At 41.5% G+C, this 25,405-nt stretch overlaps 1 protein-coding gene across 4 annotated transcripts in view; it reads right to left on the bottom strand.

Annotated features, from left to right (window-relative positions):
* Positions 1-25,283, bottom strand: part of MADD (MAP kinase activating death domain) — a 75,385-nt gene extending 50,102 nt beyond the window's left edge. For all 4 annotated transcript variants that reach the window (XM_062576038.1, XM_062576035.1, XM_062576037.1 and 1 more), the window contains exons 1-7: positions 25,202-25,283; positions 11,842-12,034; positions 5,765-6,379; positions 2,860-3,163; positions 2,389-2,520; positions 1,088-1,201; positions 640-720 (exon numbers count right to left, since the gene is read on the bottom strand). In XM_062576038.1, the coding sequence (XP_062432022.1) occupies positions 640-720; positions 1,088-1,201; positions 2,389-2,520; positions 2,860-3,163; positions 5,765-6,379; positions 11,842-11,903 (1,308 nt within the window). In that variant the 5' untranslated portion in view covers positions 11,904-12,034; positions 25,202-25,283. The remainder of the gene's footprint in view (positions 1-639; positions 721-1,087; positions 1,202-2,388; positions 2,521-2,859; positions 3,164-5,764; positions 6,380-11,841; positions 12,035-25,201) is intronic.
* Positions 25,284-25,405: the final 122 nt, after the last annotated feature.

The following is a 25,405-nucleotide window of genomic DNA, read 5'->3' as shown; positions in this document are numbered from 1 at the left end:
ATTTCAAATTAGCTTTCTCCCGGCCAAGAAATTAATTGCAATTATACACCTCCATGGTCACTCACTTTTCCAAATCAGCTCCCTGCTTTAAGAAAGAAAAGCAGCAACTGGATACCTACCACTTAACACCTGCATCAACTCATATTGCTCCCCAAGCTCAAAATGCTGCTAAGTTCTAACGTGAAAGTGGAATAATGGAAGTAGCAGAGAGAGCAAAAGATGAAATAGGTAACAAAGATGACAGTGAAATCCTTTGGAAAAACTAGAGAGATCCAAAAACAATATTTAGGCTAGTCAGGTCAGAAAATAATCATATGGTTTATGGGCCTCAAAAGAGAAGGTCCCTGTAACATTTTTTTTCCCTTCCTCTAAGTTGGCCACTCTAGTGATTAGTGAGCCTCCACATTCAGAGAAGGAGACCTTGCTATGACTCGCTGACTGAGGGGCACTTCCTTGAACAAGTGTATTCAAGTTCTCTGGTATCCTGCCCACATTTCTCCAATGTGCCAGAGTACGCAACTGTTTTTAACATGCTTTGCTTTTGGTGATTTGCATTCTTGTCTGGCATAGAACAGCTGTGCAAGACTACATCTGCACAATTCTACTGAATCTAAGTCCTGTTTCCAAAGTGCCTCTTACCTGTTTCAGATGTTTTTTCAGCTCTGAAGCTTCTGGTTCTGGCAGCGCTGGCAAAGATTCTGCATTTGTGGGAATGATTACCTGAAATTAAACACAGCAAACTAAAAATTCCCTAGCTGTAGCCATTTCTAAACTAGAATCTCCTACATCTCCAACACAGAGACAGCAATAAATGCTAGAACAACAAACAACAAAAGACATGCTGCACCAATACTTTCATTTTCAGTTATTTGTAGTGGTTATTATTTACAGTATCACAAACAAGGGAGGAGTTACTTTATCTTTCACCACAGAAAAGAGACATTTATGAACATTTATGAAAGGAATGGCAAAGGCAGACTGAGACTAGCCTTTAAGAACAGGCATTCTTAAATTCTCCACAGGCACACTGATGAAAGGGCACAGTCCACTAGAAACAAAGCCACAAGTCCTGATGGGCATCACTTACCTTATTGGTATCCAGGTCAATAAGCCATACATCATCAGGCATTTTAAAATCCAATTTATAAAGAAAGAAACTTGCTGGAACTCCAATGATGTAAGGTGTAGGAGCCAGAAGCAACTGAGAGGAAGAGATACATTAATAAGGATCTGCATTAGATATCACACATTTTTCCCCAAATTTTTAACTACAATCTGCTTACAGCAGGGGAGATAGTACACAAGGCAATGATAAATGTCAGTGAATGACTCCATACCATAGAAACAAACAAACAAAAAAAGAGAGTAGATCTGCTTCTAAGAGCTTCATTTTTAACGTAGAAAAATTAGATATATTATTTTTTTGCAGGAATGAGCCTTTATATAGCTGAATGGCTCCTTGGAAAAAGCTTAGCTAAACTAACAGCTTGCAACATCCAGCACAGACCAAGAAAAAAAGATACTCAAAGAGGAGTCCAGCTGGAGAAACTGCAAGCCACAGATGAGTACATCCTCTGCTCAAATTGAGTCTATGTTGTTGTAAGGTAAAGGCCAAATTTACAAGGCTAATCAGGTTTCTAAACAGTAACATCTCTAGAAAACATATGAAACAGTAAATATTTTCAGATGCATGTTGAGAACCAGTGGAGAGATTCTTGTTGTTTCCAATAAGTGGAGTTGCAAAGGAAAAAAGACATAAATCAATAAGCTGCACAGCAGCTTAAGGCCAGCGGACTGGAAGATTAATTTATTATTTAAATCCAGAACAAATAGTTATCTCTGAAGGGCAGGAAAAAAAAGCAGAAGCATTTGCAGGATAGCACTGAAGCAATACGATGATCTGAATTCTCTTTCCAAAGAAAATAGTGAGCTCCTACAGAGACTTCACTATCAGCAAAATGCAGGCTTCCAGTCAAAAGGACTCAAAACTTCATATTTCTGAGGAGAAAAATTCTAGGTAATGGTTTCCAAACTTCTTGAACTAACAGCCCTCAAGATTTCTTAATTACTGCTTCGGACCCTCCCTAAATCTCAATATTCAGTTAGGGGAAAAAATAAAATAAATAAATAAAGAATACTTTTCATACTATTGGGGATCTATGACCTTCCAGCCCATTGTTTCAGAGCTACTGCTTTGAACCATGCTATTCACTGAATGTGCTTGGAGAGTATCTTAAATAAAAGATGTTACAGTCTCTGTAAGGCAGTCTTTGCTACAATCCTTGAGAAGACAGTGGGAGAAGTGAAAAAGAACTATTCATGAATACATTCAGTTCAGACACCACAGAAACATCTTTTGCAAAAGGCTAATGAAGGAAAACTATGTACCTGTTCTGCAGAAGCCATGCATGTAGGAAGGAGTGGAATCACAGGAAACATGTACTCTAATGGGTAGATCATAGCCACAAAGGCCATCACAGACATCGAGAGCGCGTTATAATCTCGGGATTGCAATACAACCTGCAACCACAGAAACTCACAACAGCACAGAAGTAACCATTTCCTTCTGATTCTCCCCCAGGGGCATCTAAACATCACACCCTGTAGGCCTCTGATTGACTGCTGTGAGGCTGGATGACCCTTCATTAGTCCACCTGAAAACAAACTACAGATGCTTTTTAGAATGACAGTAAGACCCTTCCAAATGGGAACTTCAGACAGCACTAATCCTTGCTCCTCAAACAAAATGATTCCAGAGACTGCAAAGGACAGCTTTTCTACACATTTGGCCTACCTGGGTTTGGACAGAGCAGAACTTCCCAGATACCTATCAGTAAAGATCAGTTCTTCCCTTCCTACCTTGTGCTCCAGGAGAATGCAGGTCAGCACCTGGAGGCAGGTGTCCACTCCCAACAACTCCAAAGGCAGATGTAATGGGAAATCCACTAAGGTGAAGCGGGATGGATCAGGAAGAGCAAAGGTCAAAGCTGGTTGCAACTCGTGCGGCAAGACTTCCACATCCACCCGCTTCTGACCAGCCACAGGCATTGGCGAACGGAGCAGACGGTATATCCAGGCCTCAATTTCCCGCAAGTCATGTAGCAATGCACTGGACTTTTCCTCCACTAGGAGTGAGCCAGTGAAAATCCTCCACATGGTATCCCTGCAAAGGGAAAACAGGATTAATAGTCCAACAGCTCCACTTGACAGCCAGTCTACAAAGCTTTTCCAAGAAAGGGGTAGATTCTCCAAATATTAAAAGATACTCCTAACAAATATTTGGCCACAAAACAGAAGGGAAGACTAAGATTTACTGAAACAATCACTATGGAGAAATGTAAATCTTTCTGTAGAAAATGAGTATGTCATCTTGGTCTCAAAGTTCATTCACTCATTCAAGTGGTTCAATAAGGTCTAGATCTCTGAAGACACTTGCCTTTCACTGTCCTGGTGCTTGAAACTCAGCATGTGGCTTGGATAATCTCCTATCTAGTCCAAAATTACAGAAGTCTGATTGTGCTGCTTCCAGCAGTCCTTCAGACTTTATAAAGATATGAAATAATAAGCTGATATAACTAAAAAACACCTCACCAATGTTTCCCAGATGTTTTGTCATGATAAAATACTCTTTCATATCCTATCCTAAACTGTATTACATCAATCCTCTAAGCTGTTAAGTAGCTGAATAACATATAGTAGAAGTGGCTGCCTTTCAGCAAGACTTAATTTCTGAAAGTTGTATGAAAAGCATTTAGATATCTTAGGGAAACAAGCAGGAACCTTTTTTCATGCCCAAATCAGCAATCTGCAAACTTGTAGATCACAGATAGGCTGGCCATAAAACACGTACAGCATTGCTCAGAGCTTCAGGAGATTCAAACCTTGAAACTGAGACTGACAAGCACCAAGTGGATTGTCCATTTCAGTCCTTAATGTTTTAGCACAGTGTGAGAGATGGCTGGGAATCTGCTCCAGCCACTCTGCAAAAGCTTCTGCCTAATGAACATCTTCAGTTACTGTAATAGAACTCTTAGGATGGTATGGCTCAAATTAGAAGTCCTCTCGCTCACACACACACGCATGCAAACAAAAGAGAGCAAGTAGGAAAAAAAAAAAACAGAACAGGATGACACTGGAGGCCTCAGAGAGGAACAACGATAAGAATAACTTTGAGGGCTCAAAATGCAAACAATTTGAGGTTATTCTGTTTACGTGACATTCCTCTTAGACACTGCAATGCTTCTCATCCTCCACTCTCTCGAGTCACTTGCAATACATAGAACATTAGCTGTTAACAGGCACACTCAATCTTTTGCAATATGTAAGGATTCAGTTTCACCTTTATTCTGCCACCATTACAAAACCATTCTACTTTTCCAGGTAATGGCTTGCAAGCAACACAGTAATTCAAACCTGCTGCCTTAATCATCCCAGTGTTGTATGCTCAGCATTCCTCCTGTTGCCCTCCCTATCTGTCACTCAGTTGTTTTTCTCTTAAGAATGATTTCTAACAACAGTAAATTTTTGAAATACCATATGCCATTCAAATAACACCAGAATACATTAGCACCCCTTTCTAAACTTAGATCTGAGATCAAAGAGTTGAAGAAAACTGAAATTCAGCTTTTTCCTGTCTAATAATAATCAGACTAAACCAAGTAACAAAATAAGTTCCTTTAATTAATACATTTTTAATGGAAACATTTGCTTTGCTCTGACAGAATCATTCTTTCCCAACAGTCAGTGGATTCAGGTAACAAATCTGTTGATGCAAGAGTCCTGAAACTATTCCAGAACAGAAACCTGACTTGCAGGTACTGCTCTGCAGACAAGGTCAGCCTTTCTCTTTCATCTAAGGGATAATGAGCTCCCAAAGCCAAAATTGGAAGATGTTCTGTCATTTCTTAGCTTTTGACAAGTTTAATCCGAAGTGTACCAAGCTACAGGATTTACACTATAAGCTCACAACCTCATCACTCACTATTAAGATATTTTCTTCCTTCTCCCAATGAATCATTTTGGATTTTCTCTTTTTATTGGAAAGGCACAATATCTTCCTGGAATGTAGGTGGCAGGCACACTAATACAGAGATATGTCTATCGCAGACAGACACAAAAACATTGTTTCCAGCATACCCTACAGTGCAACAGTTTTTGTTCTGTACCCAATATCACAATAGCAGGTACATAAGACGACACTGCAAGTTCCTATTTAATTTGCTCTTGTCGCTCCCCAGTCCCATAGGCTCCCTAGACAACTCCTTAGTTTTCTCCTTCTCCTCTTGCTTCCCTCCAAATATTGCACTTTCAGCTATTCCTGCTTCTCTAGTCTTTTCTCTTCCACACTGAAGTTCAGATTGTTTTTCATAAGCTCATTAGGCACACTTTCATCGTTTCTCTCTTGCCCCAAGCGGAAACATTCCCTGTTATTTCTTGGCTGTTTCTAATTTGCTGGAGGGCAAGTCTTGACATGCACTGTCATGGAGCTCATATGGCAAAGCAGCAATCATAGTACCAGGGCTTAGCTTCAGAAAAGATCATGTTCAGCCAGCTGTTAGCAGGATAGTGCTCCCATAGATATATCAAAACCCAAAATCATACCAGGTTACAGAACCAGACAGAAGTCCTAAAAAAAAATTACCACAAAAGTTTCCCTTTTTTACTGTATATATTTTGCAGTTAAAACAGAAACATGTCAGCGGTCAACCATCAGCCTTGGAAACAAATAGTGCAGGGGAAGAAGTTTTCTTCTCCCTTAACATACCTCTGCACTCCACGAGGAATCCCCAGCTTCTTGCCCAACAGTCTCTCACTACAGCAGTCCACAAGTCTCTTGAGAGTGTACAGACACTCACGGAAAGTGGAAAAGAAGGGATAATGACTGAGGATACACAGAGAAGTCAAGGTGCTGTTCCGAGAGCGATGGCTGCCTTTCGTCAGACGTTTACTGTGTGGTGATCGATTCACATCTGTAGTAGACTCTGTACTAGGAGCCTGCAATGAGGAACTACTCTCCGAACTCTCGGTACCAGCCTCCTCTTGGGGGACAGATGTCTCACCAGGTTTGGGGATTTTCTGACCGTCCCGAGCCCTGTGCCCCCCTGTGCTTTCTCCCTTCTCCTTGGGTACTCGCTTCTGGAAAGAGCGGTAGAAGTTGACACAGATTCCATAGCGAACGACACCTGTATCCTTGTCTGTGAGTGTGAAGACAAAGGAAGTGTCATCACGGAAGCTCATACGCTTTTGCCGCACACTCAGGCATCCTTCTGGCTGGCAAAAGAACACAACATCAGGTGGAAGAGGAAAGTCCAGATGGTCTTCTAGAGGGTAACGCCGCAGCAGCTCAGGAGTCTGAGCAACGCTATCACTACTTGGTTGCCTACAAAAACCAAACAAACAACAACAAAAAACAAACATACGTGGATGATTAGTGCCAAAAGAAATCCCTGGTGTCTCCTACTAACATGTTAGGAGCCTATGGAATCAGCTTCATCTTTGGTTCTCCTCACCTCCTGCACTTACAGAAAGCACAGCTTCTCAGTCATTAGCCACACTGCCAAAGACAGAAAGGCAAGCAGGTACAGGGCCACAATTATTGCAGAAAGGTTAAAATAACAATAATAAAATAAAAGGTCTACATCATTATCAAGATCCAACAAGGAGTTACTCTGTTCAAATTTGACCAAGAAAAGGAATTGCAGGAGCACTGCATTCTCAGGAACCCATCCCCTTGTGATATTTCCCTGAATTTAATTTCTGAAATGAACTTAACTGCACAGCTCTCTGGGTAATACTTGGGTAGGAAAGACATCCCCCTCCAAACATGAATCTGCAGAAATATACACAACCAGAATGAAATCAACTATTTCACACACTTAAGGACAAGATGAAAACAACTGAGAAAATCCTACATCAGTTTCTAACTGGGAAAAACAAGAATTTACTATGAAGAACTCAAATATAAAGATGCAGCAAGGAAGGCTAAGGCCCAGCTGGAACTGAGTCTGGCAAGGGATGTCAAGGACAACACGAAGGGCTTCTTCAAATACATCAGCAGCAAGAGGACGACTAGGGAAAACGTGGGCCCGCTACTGAATGGGGCGGGGGCCCTGGTGACAAGGAGTACAGAGAAGACACAATCACTGAATGCCTTCTTTGCTTCAGTCTTCACTGCTAAGGGCAGCCCCCAGGAATCCCGGAGCCTGGACCTGGAGAGGGAGAAAGTCCAGAGAAAGGAAGACTTTCCTTTGGTTGAAGAGGATAGGATTAGAGACCTTCTGGGCAGGCTAGACAACCACAAATCCATGGGCCCGGATGGCATGCACCCATGAGTACTGAGGGAGCTGGCAGATGTTGTTGCCAGGCCCCTCTCCATCATCTTTGAAAGGTCATGGAGAACTGGAGAGGTGCCTGAGGACTGGAAGAAAGCCAATGTCACTCCAGTCTTCAAAAAGGGCAAGAAGGAGGACCCAGGCAACTACAGGCCAGTCAGCCTCACCTCCATCCCTGCAAAGGTGATGGAGCAGCTCATTCTGGATGTCATCCCCAGGCATATGGAGGAAAAGAAGGTGATCAGGAGTAGCCAGCATGGATTCACCAAGGGGAAATTCTGCTTAACCAATCTGATAGCCTTCTATGATGGAATGACAGGCTGGGTAGATGAGGAGAGAGCACTGGGCATTGTGTACCTTGACTTCAGCAAGGCTTCTGACACTGTCTCCCATAACATCCTCCTAGAGAAGCTCAGCAAGTGTGGGTTAGATGAGTGGACAGCGAGGTGGATTGAGAACTGGCTGAAGGTAGAGCTCAGAGGGTCGTCATCAGTGACGTGGAGTCTAGCTGGAGGCCTATGGCTAGTGGAGTCCCCCAGGGCTCAGTACGGGGTCCCATCCTGTTCAATTTTTTCATCAACGACCTGGATGAGGGGAGTGCCTCCTCAGCAAGTTTGCTGATGATACCAAGCTGGGAGGAGTGGCTGACACACCTGAGAGAGACCTGGACAGGCTGGAGAGCTGGGCAGAGAGGAACCTCATGAGGCTGAATTAGGGCAAATGCAGGGTTCTGTACCTAGGGAAAAATAACCCTAGGCACCAGCACAAGCTGGGGGCTGACCTGCTGGAGAGCAGCTCTGCAGAGAAGGACCTGGGAGTGCTGGTGGATGACAAGTTGACCATGAACCAGCAATGTGCCCTTGTGGCCAAGAAGGCCAATGGGATCCTGGGGTGCATTAGGAAGAGTGTTGCCAGCAGGTCAGGGGAGGTGATCCTGCCCCTCTACCCAGCCCTGGGGAGGCCTCATCTGGAGTACTGTGTCCAGTCCTGGGCTCCCCAGTACAAGAGAGAGACGGAGCTACTGGAGAGAGTGGAGAGAGTCCAGGGTAGGGCTACGAGGATGATCAGAGGGCTGGAGCATCTGCCCTAGGAGGAACGGCTGTGAGAGCTGGGCCTCTTTAGCCTGGGGAAGAGAAGACTGAGGGGGGGATCTTATCAATGTGTACAAGTACCTGAAGGGAAGGTGTCAAGGGGACAGAGACAAACTCTTTTCAGTTGTCCCATGTGACAGGACAAGAGGCAATGGGCAAAAACTGAAGCACAGGAAGTTCCGCCTGAATGTGAGGGGGAACTTCTCTGCTGTGAGAGTGACAGAACACTGGAACATGTTGCCCAGAGAGGCTGTGGAGTCTCCTTCTCTGGAGATCTTCAAAACCCGCCTGGATGCAAGCCTGTCTAACATGCTCTAGGTGACCCTGCTTGAGCGGGGAGGTTGGACTAGATGATCTGCAGAGGTCCCTTCCAACCTTACTGATTCTATGGTTCTATGAAATAAGTGGTGGAATGATGTGTAAGGTATTACAGTGGAATGGAAGATAATATTCTAGACCTTACCATAGTCCCATAGAACATGCATTTCAATGTTCTCATGATAAGAAGCACTATTCACTACCAACAACATGCAAACCTACGCCCTCCTGTTCCATCTATCCCACACAACCTGTCAATTACAGTAATCTGTGAAGAGGATGTATTGGAAAAATTTAAAAACTCATAAGGAAAAAGTCCAAAACAACGATTTATGATAATATTCTACTCAGGCAATCAGAGAGGGCCCCGGCTGGAGAGTAAAAGTCCAGACAGACAAGCAAGAAAGAACAATTTTTGCTGGCTACACAAAAGGAAGCAGCTGTGACAGAAATATGAGGATAACACAATATTCTTAACTGATGTATGACATATAATAACCTTTAATTATTTCAGCAGAAATACACTACAATCCACAAGCTAAAGAATGCAGAGAAATTAAGAATGCTATTTTTTTTCCAGTAAGAAAGGGGGACAAGGAGGGAGAAAGAAAGCAAGCAAAAAGAAAACCAGCAAAAATAAAAATATAGCTGCTTTTAGTCAGATAAAAAGTTAATTGAGTAAGCAACCCTGGCATTCAGAAAAAGTACTTTCATTTATTTGATAAAACACATTACAACTTTTTTTGGTCTAGGCAATCCTAAATGACACTGATAGAACTCTGGCATCCATTAAGTTAGAAACAAACTAATAAATTCAGTGGACCCAAAACTTCCTCTTGAAAATTTTTCATCAAAAAGTTCTAGAAACTGCAGACACGTGTATTTCTGTGCTTGTTTTTTAAGTAGGATTTGAAGGATAAATTATACCACAAAAGTCAAGTAGTAATATGTAGACCTGTTTTTATAAAGCAGTGCCAACTTTTGTCCCATAAATCACTAACGGAACACAAAGACAGAAAGGCAATATTACTTATTCCTAATTCTCACTGAAAGAATAGACTTTAGTTTCTTTCAAGGTATTAACTGTTTTTCTACTGTACCTTTTTACATGGAAGTTGGTGAATAGTTGCCTGAGGAATATTATGAGATCCACACAGTCAAGGAAAAGAAATATGTCCCCAACATGACCTCTCTTCAGTTTGATCCATTTAAAGTGTGAACTCAGGCCATTTTTTAAAGTAATTAAGATCTAACAAACATGACGCTAAATGGGATGTAGGAGATCTGGCTCTACCACATCTCTCCCCTATGTAATGTCATACAAGACATTTTCTAACATTGATACTTCAGATTTGCCCATTTCAAAATACAAGCGAAACTTACCCTTCTTCCGTTAACTGAAACGTGCTAGATAACAAAACAAATCTATTCCTGCTTGAGTTATTTTACAGAAGAATAATCTCTGTTGTAAACAGTTCTGCTGATTGTAAACTTCCCAAACCAAATAGTTTATATATATAAACACTATCTTTATATTGCCTGAATAGTTAAATAATGAAATACTGTGTAAGGCAAAAAAGCAGCCCTAGAAAGCTTTTCTACATTTCATTAACGGATGCCATTAATGCAGCATCTGCTGGAGAAGTGTCAAAAAAGTCTGGTATTGTTTAGAGAATCTATTTGGCAGTAAAGGGCTTACAGAAATTAAATCAATGAAGTGCTAGGGAAAATATGGTAAGTCCATGCCTTTTGACTAATATTAACTACAAGCAGAAAAGCAGAATCTTCACAGACACTTAAAAACATTGCATCTGATAAAAGCGAAAACTCGCAAAAGACATTACTGTTTGTGGCTAGTGCACAACAAGATGTAACGCTAAAGGCCACGTGTTGCTCCTGAGGAATTCTCAGTAGCAGCTAGTTCAGTCAATTTTACCTCCCATTAAACACATTTCTGCAAATGTCTAATGAGATAATAGACCTCTGAGCAGCAGCCATCTTAGTTACTACTGCCCAGCAAAAAGCAAGAGTACTGTCCTGTAGGAGTCCAGAATTGATGCTAGTAAACCTCTAAGTGAGAAGATCAGACACTTCAAGTTTTACTGGAAGGGTCAGTTAACATTTCTTCCTTTTCTTTTCCTAGTCAGGACCCACATTGTAAAAATGTCAGTGTTTTCCCTCAGACAATAAGTAGTAATTAAATTATGAATTATTCTGCCCATAAAATAAGGCAATACAGTTTTACTTAGCGTTAGGTAATTTCCTCTATTTAGCGTATGTGAACATTGCACTCTTAAGTATTTTGAAAAGAAAGTAGGAAATAAAGCAACAGGTCAAGGCACATAAATAACTGATGTTTACAAATGAAAATATAACACACTTGGGAACACTTCTGTTGATTACAAAATATGCAGAAAGTCACTACACAAACTCTGAACAGAGAAAAGCAACATTTATTAGGTCTCCCTGCATTTGATAAATAGCATACATATCAACTCCACGTTTCATATATGCTTTGAGTAAATAAGTCTTCAAAAAGATTGAATCAAATACATTCACAAATATTTTATTTGTTGATGGTTAATAAGACTTTTTTTATAAAAAAAGTATTCATTTCATTCCATATAAGGATAAATTAGTATTAGATTAGATTAGCCAAGGAAGGTAAGTTCCAGGTTTTTAAGCACATTTACAGACTATATTCCAAAAGTTAGACGAGTAGCCCAAACCAGTATTTTACTTGCAAGTGATTTTCACTATTTTCAGTTTGTGGATCTGCCTGTCCTGATGTCTGTAGAAGCAAACACTCTTAAATGTTCAGATACACAGGCTGCCACAGAGTCATAGATAAACTACCTTTAGCTGCCTTTTGCTGAATCCCAAAAAGGGATCTGAGGAATCATGAGTTAGAAATCTTTGTCTTCACTAATATTTTTCAAAATATGCCTTAAGCCAGCACATGCCCCCATTATGGTAGCATACTGTACACATTCCAGACAGCACTGCCTCAGCACCACACAAGATCTCATCAAGAGATGCTGCGCTATTTGACCTTGCTCCATTGTCCAAGCAAAAACATAGACGAGAATCTCTTACATTACCTGGCTCCAATGATCACAAGGTAGTCAAGTAACCGAGGGCAGATCTTCTTTTTCTGCACCATTGTCCTTTTCCCTTCTCCCTAGGTCATCTCAGTGAACTCTTGTTCATCAGTCCAGCAGTCGGTTATTCAGTCAGTTCTGATCAACTGCCTTGGGGAACAAAATTTGCTTGAAAATGGTTGTGAAGTTCACCCTATGTTCAAGAAAAGCAAGAGCATCAAAGGAATGATCAGGACTACCAAATACATATAACTTCAAGATCTCAATTACATCCCCCCCAAAGCCTCAGTGATCTCTGCAGCCATGGCCATCTACAGATTGCTCTTTCTCTTAGTGAGTAAGAACCCACAAGCTAGTATTTAGTTCCACTTTGCCTTTTCTGAATTACTCATACTAAACTAATACACACACCCAACCAGGCCTAATTCCACACTGGTCCATTCTCAACCAGTACAGATATCAGAATGAGTATCTCCTGAACATGCTTGGGAAATAAATCTACAAAGGCCTGGCTCTCAGCATAGCAACAAAATGCAGTTTATTTATGGTCACAAATCGCATTAGGGTATGAGCTGCTAATGGGAAGACAGGAAATAAACATTAAATGTCAAACTACCCTCAGTACTGGCTGACACTTCACTTAAGGTGGAAGTAGCAGCTGCTCCCCAGAGGATACACACATAACAAAAAGCAAAACCATACTTAGAACAAAAAGGTGAAGATGCCTAACTCAAAACCACACGCGCTATATACAAAGATGCTCGAGGAACTGAATAAGGCATTTCCTCTCAGGTGCAACTGTGAAGACAAGAGAATAAAATGGAACTTAGCGTGGTTTTGTTGTTGGCTTGTTTTTGTTTTGCTTTAAAGGAACTATTGTGAGCACACACAAAAGCAGAGAACTGAAAAAACACAGGAAAAGTACAAGAGGATGACAAGAAATATCAAGAGGCAAGCACAGATAAGCATATCACTGGCAAGAAGTTACTCCTAAGATTGTTTGAGGAGGAAGTACTGTCTAGGCACATCTCCTGGATTCTTAGAGTGCTTGGGAAAGCAGGCTTAACAGGCCATTCTTTACAATTAAACAGATTGAAACTGGTGGGAGGAGGGGATGCGTAACCTGTCTCTCTGAATTTCAGCTGTCTGATAAATGGAACATCTCAAGAAGGAGTAATATCAAAAACAATCCAATTAGATACAATGCACTTTACCCTTCCAGCCCTGGATGGGACCTATGACAATCTCTGCAGTCCAGTCCCAAATGACAGTGATCTTCACTACTTTTTCTGTGGGGATATAAAACACCATACTGCAGTTTGCAATAGCAAAAGGGCTTCTTACAGATGTTACAAAGCTGTCTCAACTTTATTCTATTTCATTTATCTTATCTATCTTCTCTTCCTTCACCATATATTATCTGATACTCATGCCCCTCTACCTTCTCAGATCAGTTTGCCAAATAAAACATGAATTGTGCCAGAAAGATTTTATTGCAGCATTACTATATGTCAATAACTATGCTTAACAGACATTCAGAATTCAGTCAACACTGTAAAATTGTACTGTCCAATGCCACCTTTCATACTTTATTGAACACACAAAATTGATACAGTATTTTAATCTGAAAAAGTAAGTTTATCTCTTACAATAATCCTTATGTACATTTGAATAAAATCTAAAAGCAGAGACTGGAGACACACAAACTGAACCAGAAGTCAACCGAGTAGCCCACTGAAAACATTATAAAAAATATATTTTATATTAAAATTTTGAACTGATCGCTTTTTGGCAATATTATTAATGAGGTTTTTATTTCATTTCATGTTTCTCTCCTAAGGCTATCAGAGAACTACAGTAACTACTACAATACTAAATTCTTTCAATTCTGCAACACAAAGTTTAGATTTTATTTGTATAAAGCATAATAGATCTACTAACAACCCAGATGTCACAGCAAAATTAGGCAGTCTCCTTGATATTTCTCTCATTACTTCACAACCAAAAGCTAGTTAAGGTACTGTAACAACCATTCTCTCTCAACCATGTTCAAAGCCTAGCACCCTACCTGCTTTTTCCCAGCCCTCTGATAAGCCTTTACTTCTTATTCCAGGCATAGAATTGGGGAATTTCATTCATTAGCTCCCCAAAAAGGAGTTAGAACCCCTAAAATATATATATAAACTTATTTACCAAAAATGAAAATTATACTAGTCAATAAATATTAATTATAGAATAACAAATTCAGAATAAAGCTTAAACTCTTTCCCTCCTTCTCTCCAACATTTTGTAAAGCATCATGGCACAGTTCTAGCAGTTCTGGCCTTCACAGTCTCCTTTGCTTGATTACACATACTCTTAACAGAGCCATAGCTACAATCAGACAGAAGAGGACAGAAGCTCCCTTTTGAAAGGCAAAGATTTGTCAGACTGGAGTAAGGGGTACAAGTATTGGAATAAAGATTGATTTCCTGGCCTTCTCCAATTCAGTCTCTCGCTCCTTAAAATACCTAATATTTAAAAGTAAGCATTAGATCACTATTTGCTGGAACTCACCTCCCTACTTCTGGTTGGAATCAGAGACCATCGTTTCATTTTCTGTATGGGCCAACACAAATAGACATTACAGTCCTGCCTCCCTCTCCCCATCTGCCAAAAGCTGGCTTTTAGGCCAGTACCATTCCCTCCTTTGTGCTGGCAGAAGCGCTTCTGCAGTTACACGGTGAACCAGATTGGGGAACTGATACGGATTAAAACTAACACCCTTCTTTCTCCTCTCCTACCTACCCTGATTTTAGTTTTTACCACCTTATTTCTCTAACTTGGTTCATCAAGTGGTCATACAAATGCTTACAGAGCCACAAGGTAGAGGTAGGAACTAGTAGGTAGGGATACCTGGAATACTGGTTTTGATTTAATGTGGTCACAGAACTACAAGATGAGAGCTTGCTTCTCTACAGGCAATGATGTAGGAAAGTAGTTTCTTTCTCAAAGAGCTTTGTTATTCTTCCCCCAACTCCTAGATTTTACAAGCTAACTACAATGAATGGCAAGAAAACAGTAAAGATGAGACACGCCAGAGATTTGTTTGGATCTTTCTCCCATTTCTCCTCTTTTGTGTTGCTACTTAGACGTGAATTGAGAGAGAATCTTGGCCCTGAGAGGGTACAGGTTTTTACACTGATGGCCCATTCTTTCTGTTAACCTGTCGTAGAATCAAGATGGCTTTTTCTGAAATGGTCTTCTGGAGTTGTTTGCTCTGGGAAGACATCTTGGATCCAGCCCTTTGAAATCTAATTGTCACATAGTACTTGAGAAGAAGTTTCCTATAACTTCAAATCAAGGAAGGGACAAAATGAAAGCAGCTGAAGGCCACCACAAAAACTTAGCCATATTGCACAAAGGAAAGGGTCTCCTATCAGAGATCACCACATTTTAATGAAGCATACCTACTAGTGGAGAACAAGATGACAAAAATTGGTACTCTGCATCTACTGGAGCAGCTATCAGCAATACTTTAGCACTAATAGAAACTGGCACAGCAGCACTGCCACAAAGGCAAAGCATAATCCCATGGCAGACCAGTAACTCCAGTTAGAAAGCATCCAAAATACAACACAAACTACTAGCACAACTCCACATTCCAAAATTCCTAACACACACAGGTTCTACGTTGCAGAAATACTTTCTAAAGGACAATCTACATTGTATTCTACATTTTTAAGCTATTCCCAGATGTGAGAGTTTGTATTAACACACAAGTAGAACAAGAAAAGCAGACACATCACAAAACAGATAGGAGAGCAAGAAAGAACTGCAGAAAACTCTTCCTCAGTTCAGAGCCATCTGTGTCAGACCAATACTCCAGCATTAATGCTCTAAGAGACATTAATAGCACAGCATCCCTGTCTCATCTACCCCATGGAGTCTTCAGTCTTCAGTATCTTTGCCTTCTAGCTGTGAAGCTAGAAGAAAAAAGTCACTCAGTCAAAGAATAATGTGAACATAAACTGTTCACACAGCTTAGCTCACTTACAGTCTTCTTTCTCACACAGAAGCCTCCAACTGTGACAGACCAGTCTTACACTCAATTGCATGGTAGTCAGTAGGTATGTAAATAACTCATCTCTTTGAAGACCTCAAAAGATTATTTTCCAGCTGGTAGATGCTAAGTCCTGCCTTTCTAATACTTGTTCCCTAGATTAGGTTGATAACCAGAATGAGGTCTCTCATTCCATTATCTCCAGCTTTTACCTGACATAAGGACTGTATTACATGTTCACCAGTGTATGGATACCTTCAAAGTATAAACTGGAGTCAGTCAATTCAATTTAGCAATGGACTGAGTGAAGAGCATATAGTAATCTCTCCTAAGAGAAACAGAGGACACTCTGGAGGAGACATCAAGAATTACTGGATAGAATCAATATGAATTCTAGTTCACTGAAATCTTGTGTTGCAAAAGATCATTTTCAACCATGACCAACAAGAACTAAATTTTCAGTTTTAAAACATCGCTGGAACATCTTCAGTTTCTACTTACACAAACCAAGAAGATAGCTTGTACTCAGTGCAGGCCTGTGGCCAATATGCCTACCCTTAGCACCTCATTTACTATGAACTCAATATAGTCCATACTATTCAAATTAGACTGAAAGCCTATACAAACACAAACAGGGCCAGGAGTTTCAATGCTCACTTTTCAGTTCACTTATGCTTTCTCACATTACGCACCTCGAGCACATGAAGACAGGTATCTATCCGTTAGGCTATTAGCCATAGCTGCAAGTACCTCAGGACGAGCCAAACTCACCTAAACAAATATCATTAACTCACTGTGAAACGGCATCAACAACATTTGAATGACAACATGAACTATTCATGATAATTTTGAGTGGTCTTTAGACATTTTAATAATCTTTAAGGGAGATTTACTGCTGAAGTTTTGGTTACTTCTACTTCTGAACTTGTTTCAAGTGATTCTGTTCACTTCCAGCAATTATCTCAACCACTGGTTTAGCACATACTATTTTTATTTGCACTAAGACTTTTTTTTTTTTTTTTTTTTTTTTAGAAACAGACAAGCATCCCCTACCTCACCAGAGATTTTTTACTTTCTCTGCTTAACAGCTACATTAATATCAAATGCTGTCAGCAGTTTTAAACTCAGAAGTATGTAACATCCTAGGAACTCCACTATGCTATTTCTTCCCTATACTATACTGTACGGTGGTTCTTAGACTATATTCCACTTGTTCTGCTAATGCAAGGAACATATGACAACACAGAAGAGTTGAGAATACCCTCCCCCTTTAAAGTTCGATAGAAGTGTTTGACAGATCACGGAACAATTTCTAAAGTCAGAGCTGGACAGACTTGCTATACTGGTGCAGTTGCTTTATTTGTTTCTTACCATCTACCTTGGCAAGACAGTAATGCATGCCAATGCTGTGACTCCTAAAAAGATACTAGCACTTTGGCACATGTGGGAAAGTGAGATAGTTTCAAAGCACTGCAAGCATGCCTAAGACAGACAATGGCGTATTTATTTAGTATGGTTAGTCTATAACACAGGTGTGGTTCTCTGAAATGCCTAGGCATAGTTCCAACCATAAGAAACAGTCAAGCAGAGGACAGTACTGCAGGCAGATTCTAAAAGCATCCTTCTTAGAGCACAGGCATCACTAAGTCAGGAAGAGATCTTCACAGATGAGGCAGCAGATAAATCCCAGCTATTTGCACCTTCCATACATCCGTAAAGCCTGAGAGAAATGACAAGCTAACTTAAAGAAAATTAGAGAATAAAGCATGAAATAGTTCTCGGTAAAATAAAAAGCAGTCCTTGAAAACCCTGCTAAAGAACATAAAAGTCACAAAGATTTCTTCCTTTCCTAATACAGAAAGAAATGATCTTTTTGCCTTCTGAAAATAGTAGTATCACAGTCAAAGATCTTTGACAACTACATCAGTTTTCCAAAGTAAAATGGAGGTAGGTTGCACAGGGATGCTAATGTATAGACATAACATGACCAGAATTCTCTCTCAAACAAGGATCGTGCAACACAGACAGGAACCTTCTTACAGCTGCACAGGACTGAAGCTACTGATTCAGGTTCTCAGTTGCTATAGGAACAGATTTCATTGGTCTTGTCACACACTCGTCCTACAGTTGCTCCCTTCTCTTCCCCTCCTTCAGTCAAATGCTTGGGCAAAGCAGCTCCAGCACATGCAAGATCATGCAGTTACCACATATGCACAGGCTATAAAAACAGAGCCACAGGTAATCTGATTCAGATCAGTCTCCATAGCAACGTGATCTTTCGTCCCCAGATCTTAGCCTGTAGGAGCTATTTATAGAGCAGCTGCAGCACTCCACCCCCTCCACTCCACCACCAAAGCACCCAGTACTGCCCACACTACAAACAAGCTTCACTCAGGCACAAGAACTGCCTGGAGACAGCACTGAAACATAGCCCTCCTGGCACCTGCATGCCCCTGGGCCACATGACAGCTCAGCAACATATATTTAAGCCATCTAAGTCATTAATGTCTTCCATATCCATGAATGCTATAAATAATCAGAAGCTGTTACTGGTCACTAAAAGCTCAGTACCAACTGCAGCTGACAAAACCCAGTTATCCAGGTACACACCAAACACTTTCACAGGCATCTACTGCAGCTGATCCTTTACTCTTGTGCAATTAGGATATGCCAAGTGGACTAACACAAATATGTTCTCTTGACAGGAACCTTCAGATGGAAGAAAACGCAAAGGAGTAGTCCAAAGAGCACTTGTCCTTGGAGAAATACAGCTGTATCCATGGGTAGTTATTTGAAAATAATCACACAGCTGAGACCTTCAACCACTAATCATTTCAAAAAAACCCAAACAACAAAAAAACAAGGCCTTGAATTAGCTATGAGAAACAAGAATGTGAGAGAGAATGCTACATGGATAACAATATTCATGTATATTCATTTTATTCTACTATGCTCTTGGGAAAGAGTATCAGAGCCAAAAGCAAACTGTTCTCCTACACTAGTTTATATTACTCTAGTCGTTAATAAAAAGGAGAGACTAGTTTTAGCCTCAGCCCTATCTTCACTTTAAATACCTCATATTGCCAGTAGCATCTGCTCATATACTTTACAAGGGAAATAATAATAATAATAATGAAAAACAAAACAGAATGTCCCTGAATTGAGTTAGTTTGACCTTCCACAACCACTATGGTGTTAAACTCTGAATGACAACAGGACTACTCTTTTGCAAAACAGAATTGCTTTCAACTTGAGTTTTGAGCTGAGAAATTTGATCACTGCTTTTGAATGCAGTCTAGATGCTAGCACCCAAGAGACGCCTTCCCTTTTCAGTTCTCTATCTAGTTCTCTATTTGATAAGTAGGGCAGAGTTACCATAATACGAGCACCAGTGGGTTTTTCCAAAAGCCAAACACTGCAAGTGTACAGCCATTAAAAATTAATGCAAAAATAACAAAGTATATGACATTTAAATTGAGAGAACTGCTGGATGCAACTCCTAAATTATTCAGAGACCCTCTGTTGTCACAGTGCCTCCCCCAGTTACGGCAAGCAGCTCTAAACCAGGAACTAAGAGGAGATATTTTAAAAGGAGGACAACAGGTAGAAAAGACACAATCTAGCCAAACAGTGAAGAACACCCCAATGATTAGTGGCTTCTTCACTCACATGGGTTTCAAGCTATTCAACTAGGATGTGTTATTCACTTAGCAGGCGGCATCTTTTACGACATCACCACCACTAAATACAGGAATTCGACTTTCTTTGCTGGAGATGGACCACATTGGTACAAATGACTTGCTGTCTGGAATCCTAACAATAAATTCAAGCTGTTTACGAGGCAGAAAAGGGCAAACTTACAACCAGCATGGAAATACTGAAACATTGCTTAGAATAATGAGGACTAGAGAATAGAAATATTTTGAATAATCTGGCTATTCCAGAATCTGGAAATTAAAAAAAAATGTTTTTCCTGCCTCATCTCAGAAATATTTAATCAGAAATGCCACCTACTTTACTATTCCTTCCATCTTCATGCCTTCTCATTCTTTTCATAAACCTTGTGAAAGATCAGAGCTCCCTACTCTCAGATTGATCCTACTATTAATTCTCATGACAAATCATAGTACCAGCTGGTCAAAACTGAAAACAGAGAAACGACCATTCTTTCCTTACTAGAACTATGATATGTGGGAAGCTCATATTTGACAGACTCACCCACATGTAAATACTGGTGCAAGGGCAGAAAGGATAAGAATCACCTCAAGCAACTCTTACAGGCAGTAAGTAGTAGAACAAGGGGTTCTGAGAGGTCCTTCCAGACAAAAATAGTGCCACAACAAAGGAGAAAGAGGAAAATATGACACCTGCTAGATACAACTCTTAAGAGAAAGAGGAGAGAAATGAGACTGTCTAGAAGAACAAGAATTTCTGCACAGTTCAGTTTAACCACTATCAAGAGGAAACGGATACAGACACTACAGCAGAGTGGCTTAATGTTCTTGTGTGAAGTAATATCAGTGAATACTAATCTAGAGTCTTAATCACCTTTATCACAAAAAACACTCCCCTCCTCCTGTTATCTGATGAGATGCAAACAAGCAAAGGAGGCAATATTTCCCATCTCATCCCCTACGAGCTTTTTTTAGGGCAGGTAAAAATATCCTGGCAAGTAAAGGTGCAGGGAAGCTGGCATCAAAGCTAGTACACATGTAAGAATTGAATCAAACGTCTGATACTGAAAGTAAGAAATTCAGTTAAAATGAGAAGGGCAGCAGGACACCACTATGATGCTGAACTCCCAGACATGACAAAGAAAAGAAAGAGAAAAGACTATTCATCATAAAACAACACATAGTTCCTGAAGATCACCAGGTAAATCACAGAAATTGTTATCCCATGTGTAAAACAAGGCTGATTTCCCAATTCTCAGATACACCATTCAGAACAAATGTTCAGAAATTATAAATAAGTACAACGGAGGGATCCTGACAAAGATTATGGTATACATCAAAGGCAACGTGATGACCTGCCCTTCTTTTATGGCTGCCCAGCTGTGAAATACTGAAGGCTGTAGAGAAACGTAAAACCAAGGAACTTTGTTCCTTGCAGCTACACTGATGCTGTATTTCTCATATTGACTTGGAAACACAACAGACTCTTAACTGCAATTGCTGAGATTCTCATATAGCAAAAGAATTGCCTCAGAATGGGTAATTTAGGAGTATACAGGTGGCATTTCTCACTTTTAAATTGCTACAAGAGTAATGCTAGTAGACTGGGAAAGGTAGTAGTCATTAAAAGTAAACATGACATCTCACAATTCAGTGATTGCTGGACATCAAAAGGCACAGCTACCCAACCGGGGAGTTCTCAAGTGTAAAAAAATTTTAGAGCTTCTGGCAGTATGCAGGTCATTTCCTTAGAGTTTTGTTGGGTTTGGATTTTAGTTAGTTATTCAAGTCCTAAGAGACAAATCAGGAGCATGTTTCTTCGTTACAAACAGTGATTTTCATGTGGTCATGACAGACTTAAAGGCCTCCAGTGACAGAGAATCTAATCTCTCTAGAAGTATTTTCTAGCTCAGACAACAGGGCAAGGATTAGCTGAATTATCTGGGTTCAGTTATATAGAGCAAACAGATTATCAAAAGAATTTTTTCATAGAACTTAAGGTGGAGAAAGAACGGCAGCAAACCCTTTCAGGAACAAAAAATATAATTATTCCACAGATTAGTAGATTATCCCATTAAAAATATTCTCCACGAATCAGTACCTTATGCAGCTCATTTTTATTTCCTTGGGTCACCGACAATGCCTTTCCTTCATTCGTATTTATACCTTGAAATAGTTGGAGATTGTTTAAACTGGGGAAGTGATATTAATCTTACAAATCAAGTTCTTTCATTCCTGTTTCTAAATCCTCTCCTCACCGCTGCAAATATCCAGTCAGTAGCTGTATTCTGTATTTTCTACTAGTGCATAGAATAAGAACATCAAAATCTTTCTGCTAAGGAGCTACTCAGAGGTTAACGCAGTACATCCTAAGTGCACCCACAATAGAGCCAAAGGACATCGGTAGGAATTAATCTGGGTTGTAACATATGCATTACTATCTCCAGTTCCATCCTAATGGAAAGGAAACAAAACATTCAACTCTATTTTGACAAAAAAAAGTATCAATTTCCGTCTTGAGGGTATGATAGTACTATCTACTTTGTATAAAACACTGCAACCTGAAATGGTAGCCTAATCACTAAGCTTTGCCATTTGTTACCCACTCTCATGCACTAAATCTCCAACAGTACCCCTTCCTCCTCCCCCTGCAAAAAGGTCATTCCTCTAGCAAGCAGATTTTCTCTGATAGTTCTTCCCAGACATATTAGCTCAAGTGCTGTAAATTAAAACAGCGAAGAGAGTCATCTCATTCAGCAGCATTTGTGACTTGCTAAATTAATACCTACGATTTTCATAAATACTTGCTTTTTCAACTATCTCCTTGCAAAAGATGTTAAATAGACGAGACCGAACATCTTTCCAGAGGTACACTGTAGCACATCTTGGCTATCAGTAACTTGATTAATTATTTGATATAGCCTGAGGTGAGAAGGAAAAGTGACAAACTATGAACATCTGCACCTCTCTCCCCAAGCCAGATCAAATCAAAGCCAACTTTATTTCAATTAGGAGGATGATTTGAACAAGCATTTTAGTAAAACTTAGGATCCATGGATGCTTCTACCATCTCTATTGAACCATCAAACCTGAAATTCTAAATAAAAAAAGATTACTTTGGCTATATTGGCAAGGTTTATCGCTAAAAATTCTATAGACCTTTATTTGTCCATCTTCAACAGCCTTTCAAAGCAGACTAAAGTTGGACTTCATTTCATATGTACACTGTCACCCTTCAGAAGGATGATGGAACGACATCAAGGTCAAAGAAGAGTTTTACCCTGCAGAATATTTACTCTTCGTTAGTTTCCACAAAAACTTTGAGCTAGAAGACCTATTTTTGCTATCTGCTACACAGCCTTTAGTTCACCATCATTCATAACTTTGCCATATAATACACACATCATCAAAACTACCTTGCCATATTATGCGCTCCTATATTTGAAAACATTTTTTAGTGGAGATACTATTTTTCTTTTCCTCTTTGTGCATCCAGTAAAACTAAAACTCTTAAAAGCAGCAACAGTGTAAAAACTAATGCAGTAGGACTGTGAAACTTACAATTTGAAAGACTAACCTGCATATTTGATGAAAATACACAAGAACGGGCTTTTAGTACAGCTGCAGCACCACCAGACAGGTATGCACAATGTCTTTTAGTGCAGACAAGGCTATCTTATTTTCTAAACAAAAATGTTCTAGAGACTTGCTGATGATTTTACATTTTATTAAACATATGGTAAGATAGTTAAGGAATATATGATTAATTCCAGGGTATATTAAATTTGGTTTGAGAGCTATATTTTTTCTAACTATATGACAGTAAAGCAAAAGAACAACTTCATAGCTGGAATAATCAATCTATTTCGTTTAATATAACATCCTATTAAATGATAGCAAAATCAAACCTTGCAAAACTGTATTTTAGCTATGTTAGTTGCACTGGACGCTGTTTCTGATATGTTAGGTTTGCAGATTTTCACACAGTGCTGATAACAGCAAGTACTGAAAACGTCTGAACACAATCCTCTGTGATGTGCTTGAGGTAACTGCTTGACCATGAGGGTTGGACTAGATGAGCTCCAGAGGTCCCTTCCAACCACAGCCATTCTGGGATTCTGTGATACTTCTAGTCTCCATCCAGAATAGTTCCCAAAGTTCAAGCACTATTAAGGACAAAAATGGAAGTAATTGCCAAATAACTGTACTTGAATGACTCAGGTTCCTCCCTTACAGGACCCTCAAGACACCACCATACATTTTCTCTCCACTAGCTTCTGCCTACTAGTAACAAGGTTCTGCAGACAAGTGATGCTGCAAAGAGCACAGCAAGGACACTTGAGAGCACATGAACAGAAATGCTGACCTGAACATAGAGAAAATGGCTGGCTCACACAGGGAAAATAAAATGTATTGGCAGATTCACAGTTCTGTGCCATCTCTGCAGGCAGAGGATTTACAGGTAATGCATGTTATTCTGCACATGTCTGAAAAGAGTGTGTTACATGGGTGAGGCTTATGCTATACCTAAGTTTAGGAAAAAAATGGACAGAATAAAGTCAAAGAACAAATCAGTTTCCTCCAACGATTATCATTACTCAAAGCGCTTCTTTACCATGACTCCACACAAATAGTAGTCGTGGACCAAGCTTCCTCTCCCATCTGAAAACAGGAGTGGGAAACGCAGAAAGACAGTGATATTGCCTCTAAAGGAGAGTGCTCCTGATTTGCAGGTTATTTTACAAGAAATTACCTAATACAAAGTGGATCCCTGTTCTATCGCTTTGGAGAATGACATGACCTGCTGTTTACAAACCAAAGAGGAGAAACACCTTTCCAGGTACATTACTACGCACATTTCTCTACACGGCATGCGCGCCTAACTGCTCCAGAGGAGGCCAGACCTTCCTCCGCCGCCCTCCTTACCTGGCCTAACTGTCCTGCCCGTTTCCTCCAGACAGAAAAGGAGAAGAAGCCGCAGCAGCCCGGAGGCCCGCGCACGGCCCTGCCCGGCGGGGAACGCCACCGGGCTCCCCGCGCCGCCGCCAACGGCCGCGCCGCCAACGGCCGCGCCGCCAACGGCCGCGCCGCCAACGGCCGCGCCGCCAACGGCCGCGCCGCGGGGCCCCCCCGCCCCGGCTGGCGACAGCAGCACCGCCATTTCCAGGGCCAGCCTGCCCTGACACGCTGCGGTCCTCTCGCTCCGCCTGAAAGCCGCAAGCGACCCCCCCGGGCGCCGCGTCCGCCTCCCGCCCGCGGAGCGTACCGGCGCCACCGGCAGCTCGCGCATGCACCGGGCAGCCCCCGGCGGAGCCCCGCGGCCTCAGCCCGGGCCGCCCCCCAACGCTGACCTGAAGCCCCCTCGGCCGCCCAACCCCTGCCCTCCTCCCGCAGTGACCTTGCCGAAGGACTCGCCTCTGCCCAAGCATCACCACGGCGCCGAGCCAGGTCGGCAGCGGCGGCGGAGGGCCGAGGGCAGCCAAGCCGCGGCGGGAGGCGCGGGGTGGAGATGGCCCCGCAACCAGCTGCGCGGGGAGGCAGGGGGGAAACCCGCCGGGCACGCGGCCCGCCCCGCTCAGCCCCGCACCCCACGCTCGGTGGCGGGAGCTCCGCGCCTTTGACAAGTGCACGCACGGACACGCACCTCACTGCTGCCGCGCCCAGACCCGCGCCCGGCGCCGCGGCGGGGCTGCCCGCGCCCACCTGCGCCGCCGCCCGCCTCCCGGCGCCCCCTGGCTGCTCTGCGCCGCGCGGCCAGTTCCGCATCGACAGCCAGGAGCGGAGCGCACCACCGCCGCCCGGGGGGGGGGGGGGGGGTGGTGATGGAGCGAACCACTCGCACCGACGG

The sequence above is a fragment of the Rhea pennata genome, chromosome 5 (assembly GCF_028389875.1).
Source record: "Rhea pennata isolate bPtePen1 chromosome 5, bPtePen1.pri, whole genome shotgun sequence".
Classification (NCBI taxonomy): domain Eukaryota; kingdom Metazoa; phylum Chordata; class Aves; order Rheiformes; family Rheidae; genus Rhea; species Rhea pennata.
The sequence above is the reverse complement of the archived record's forward strand: the minus strand, read 5'-3'. Positions and strand labels throughout refer to the sequence as shown.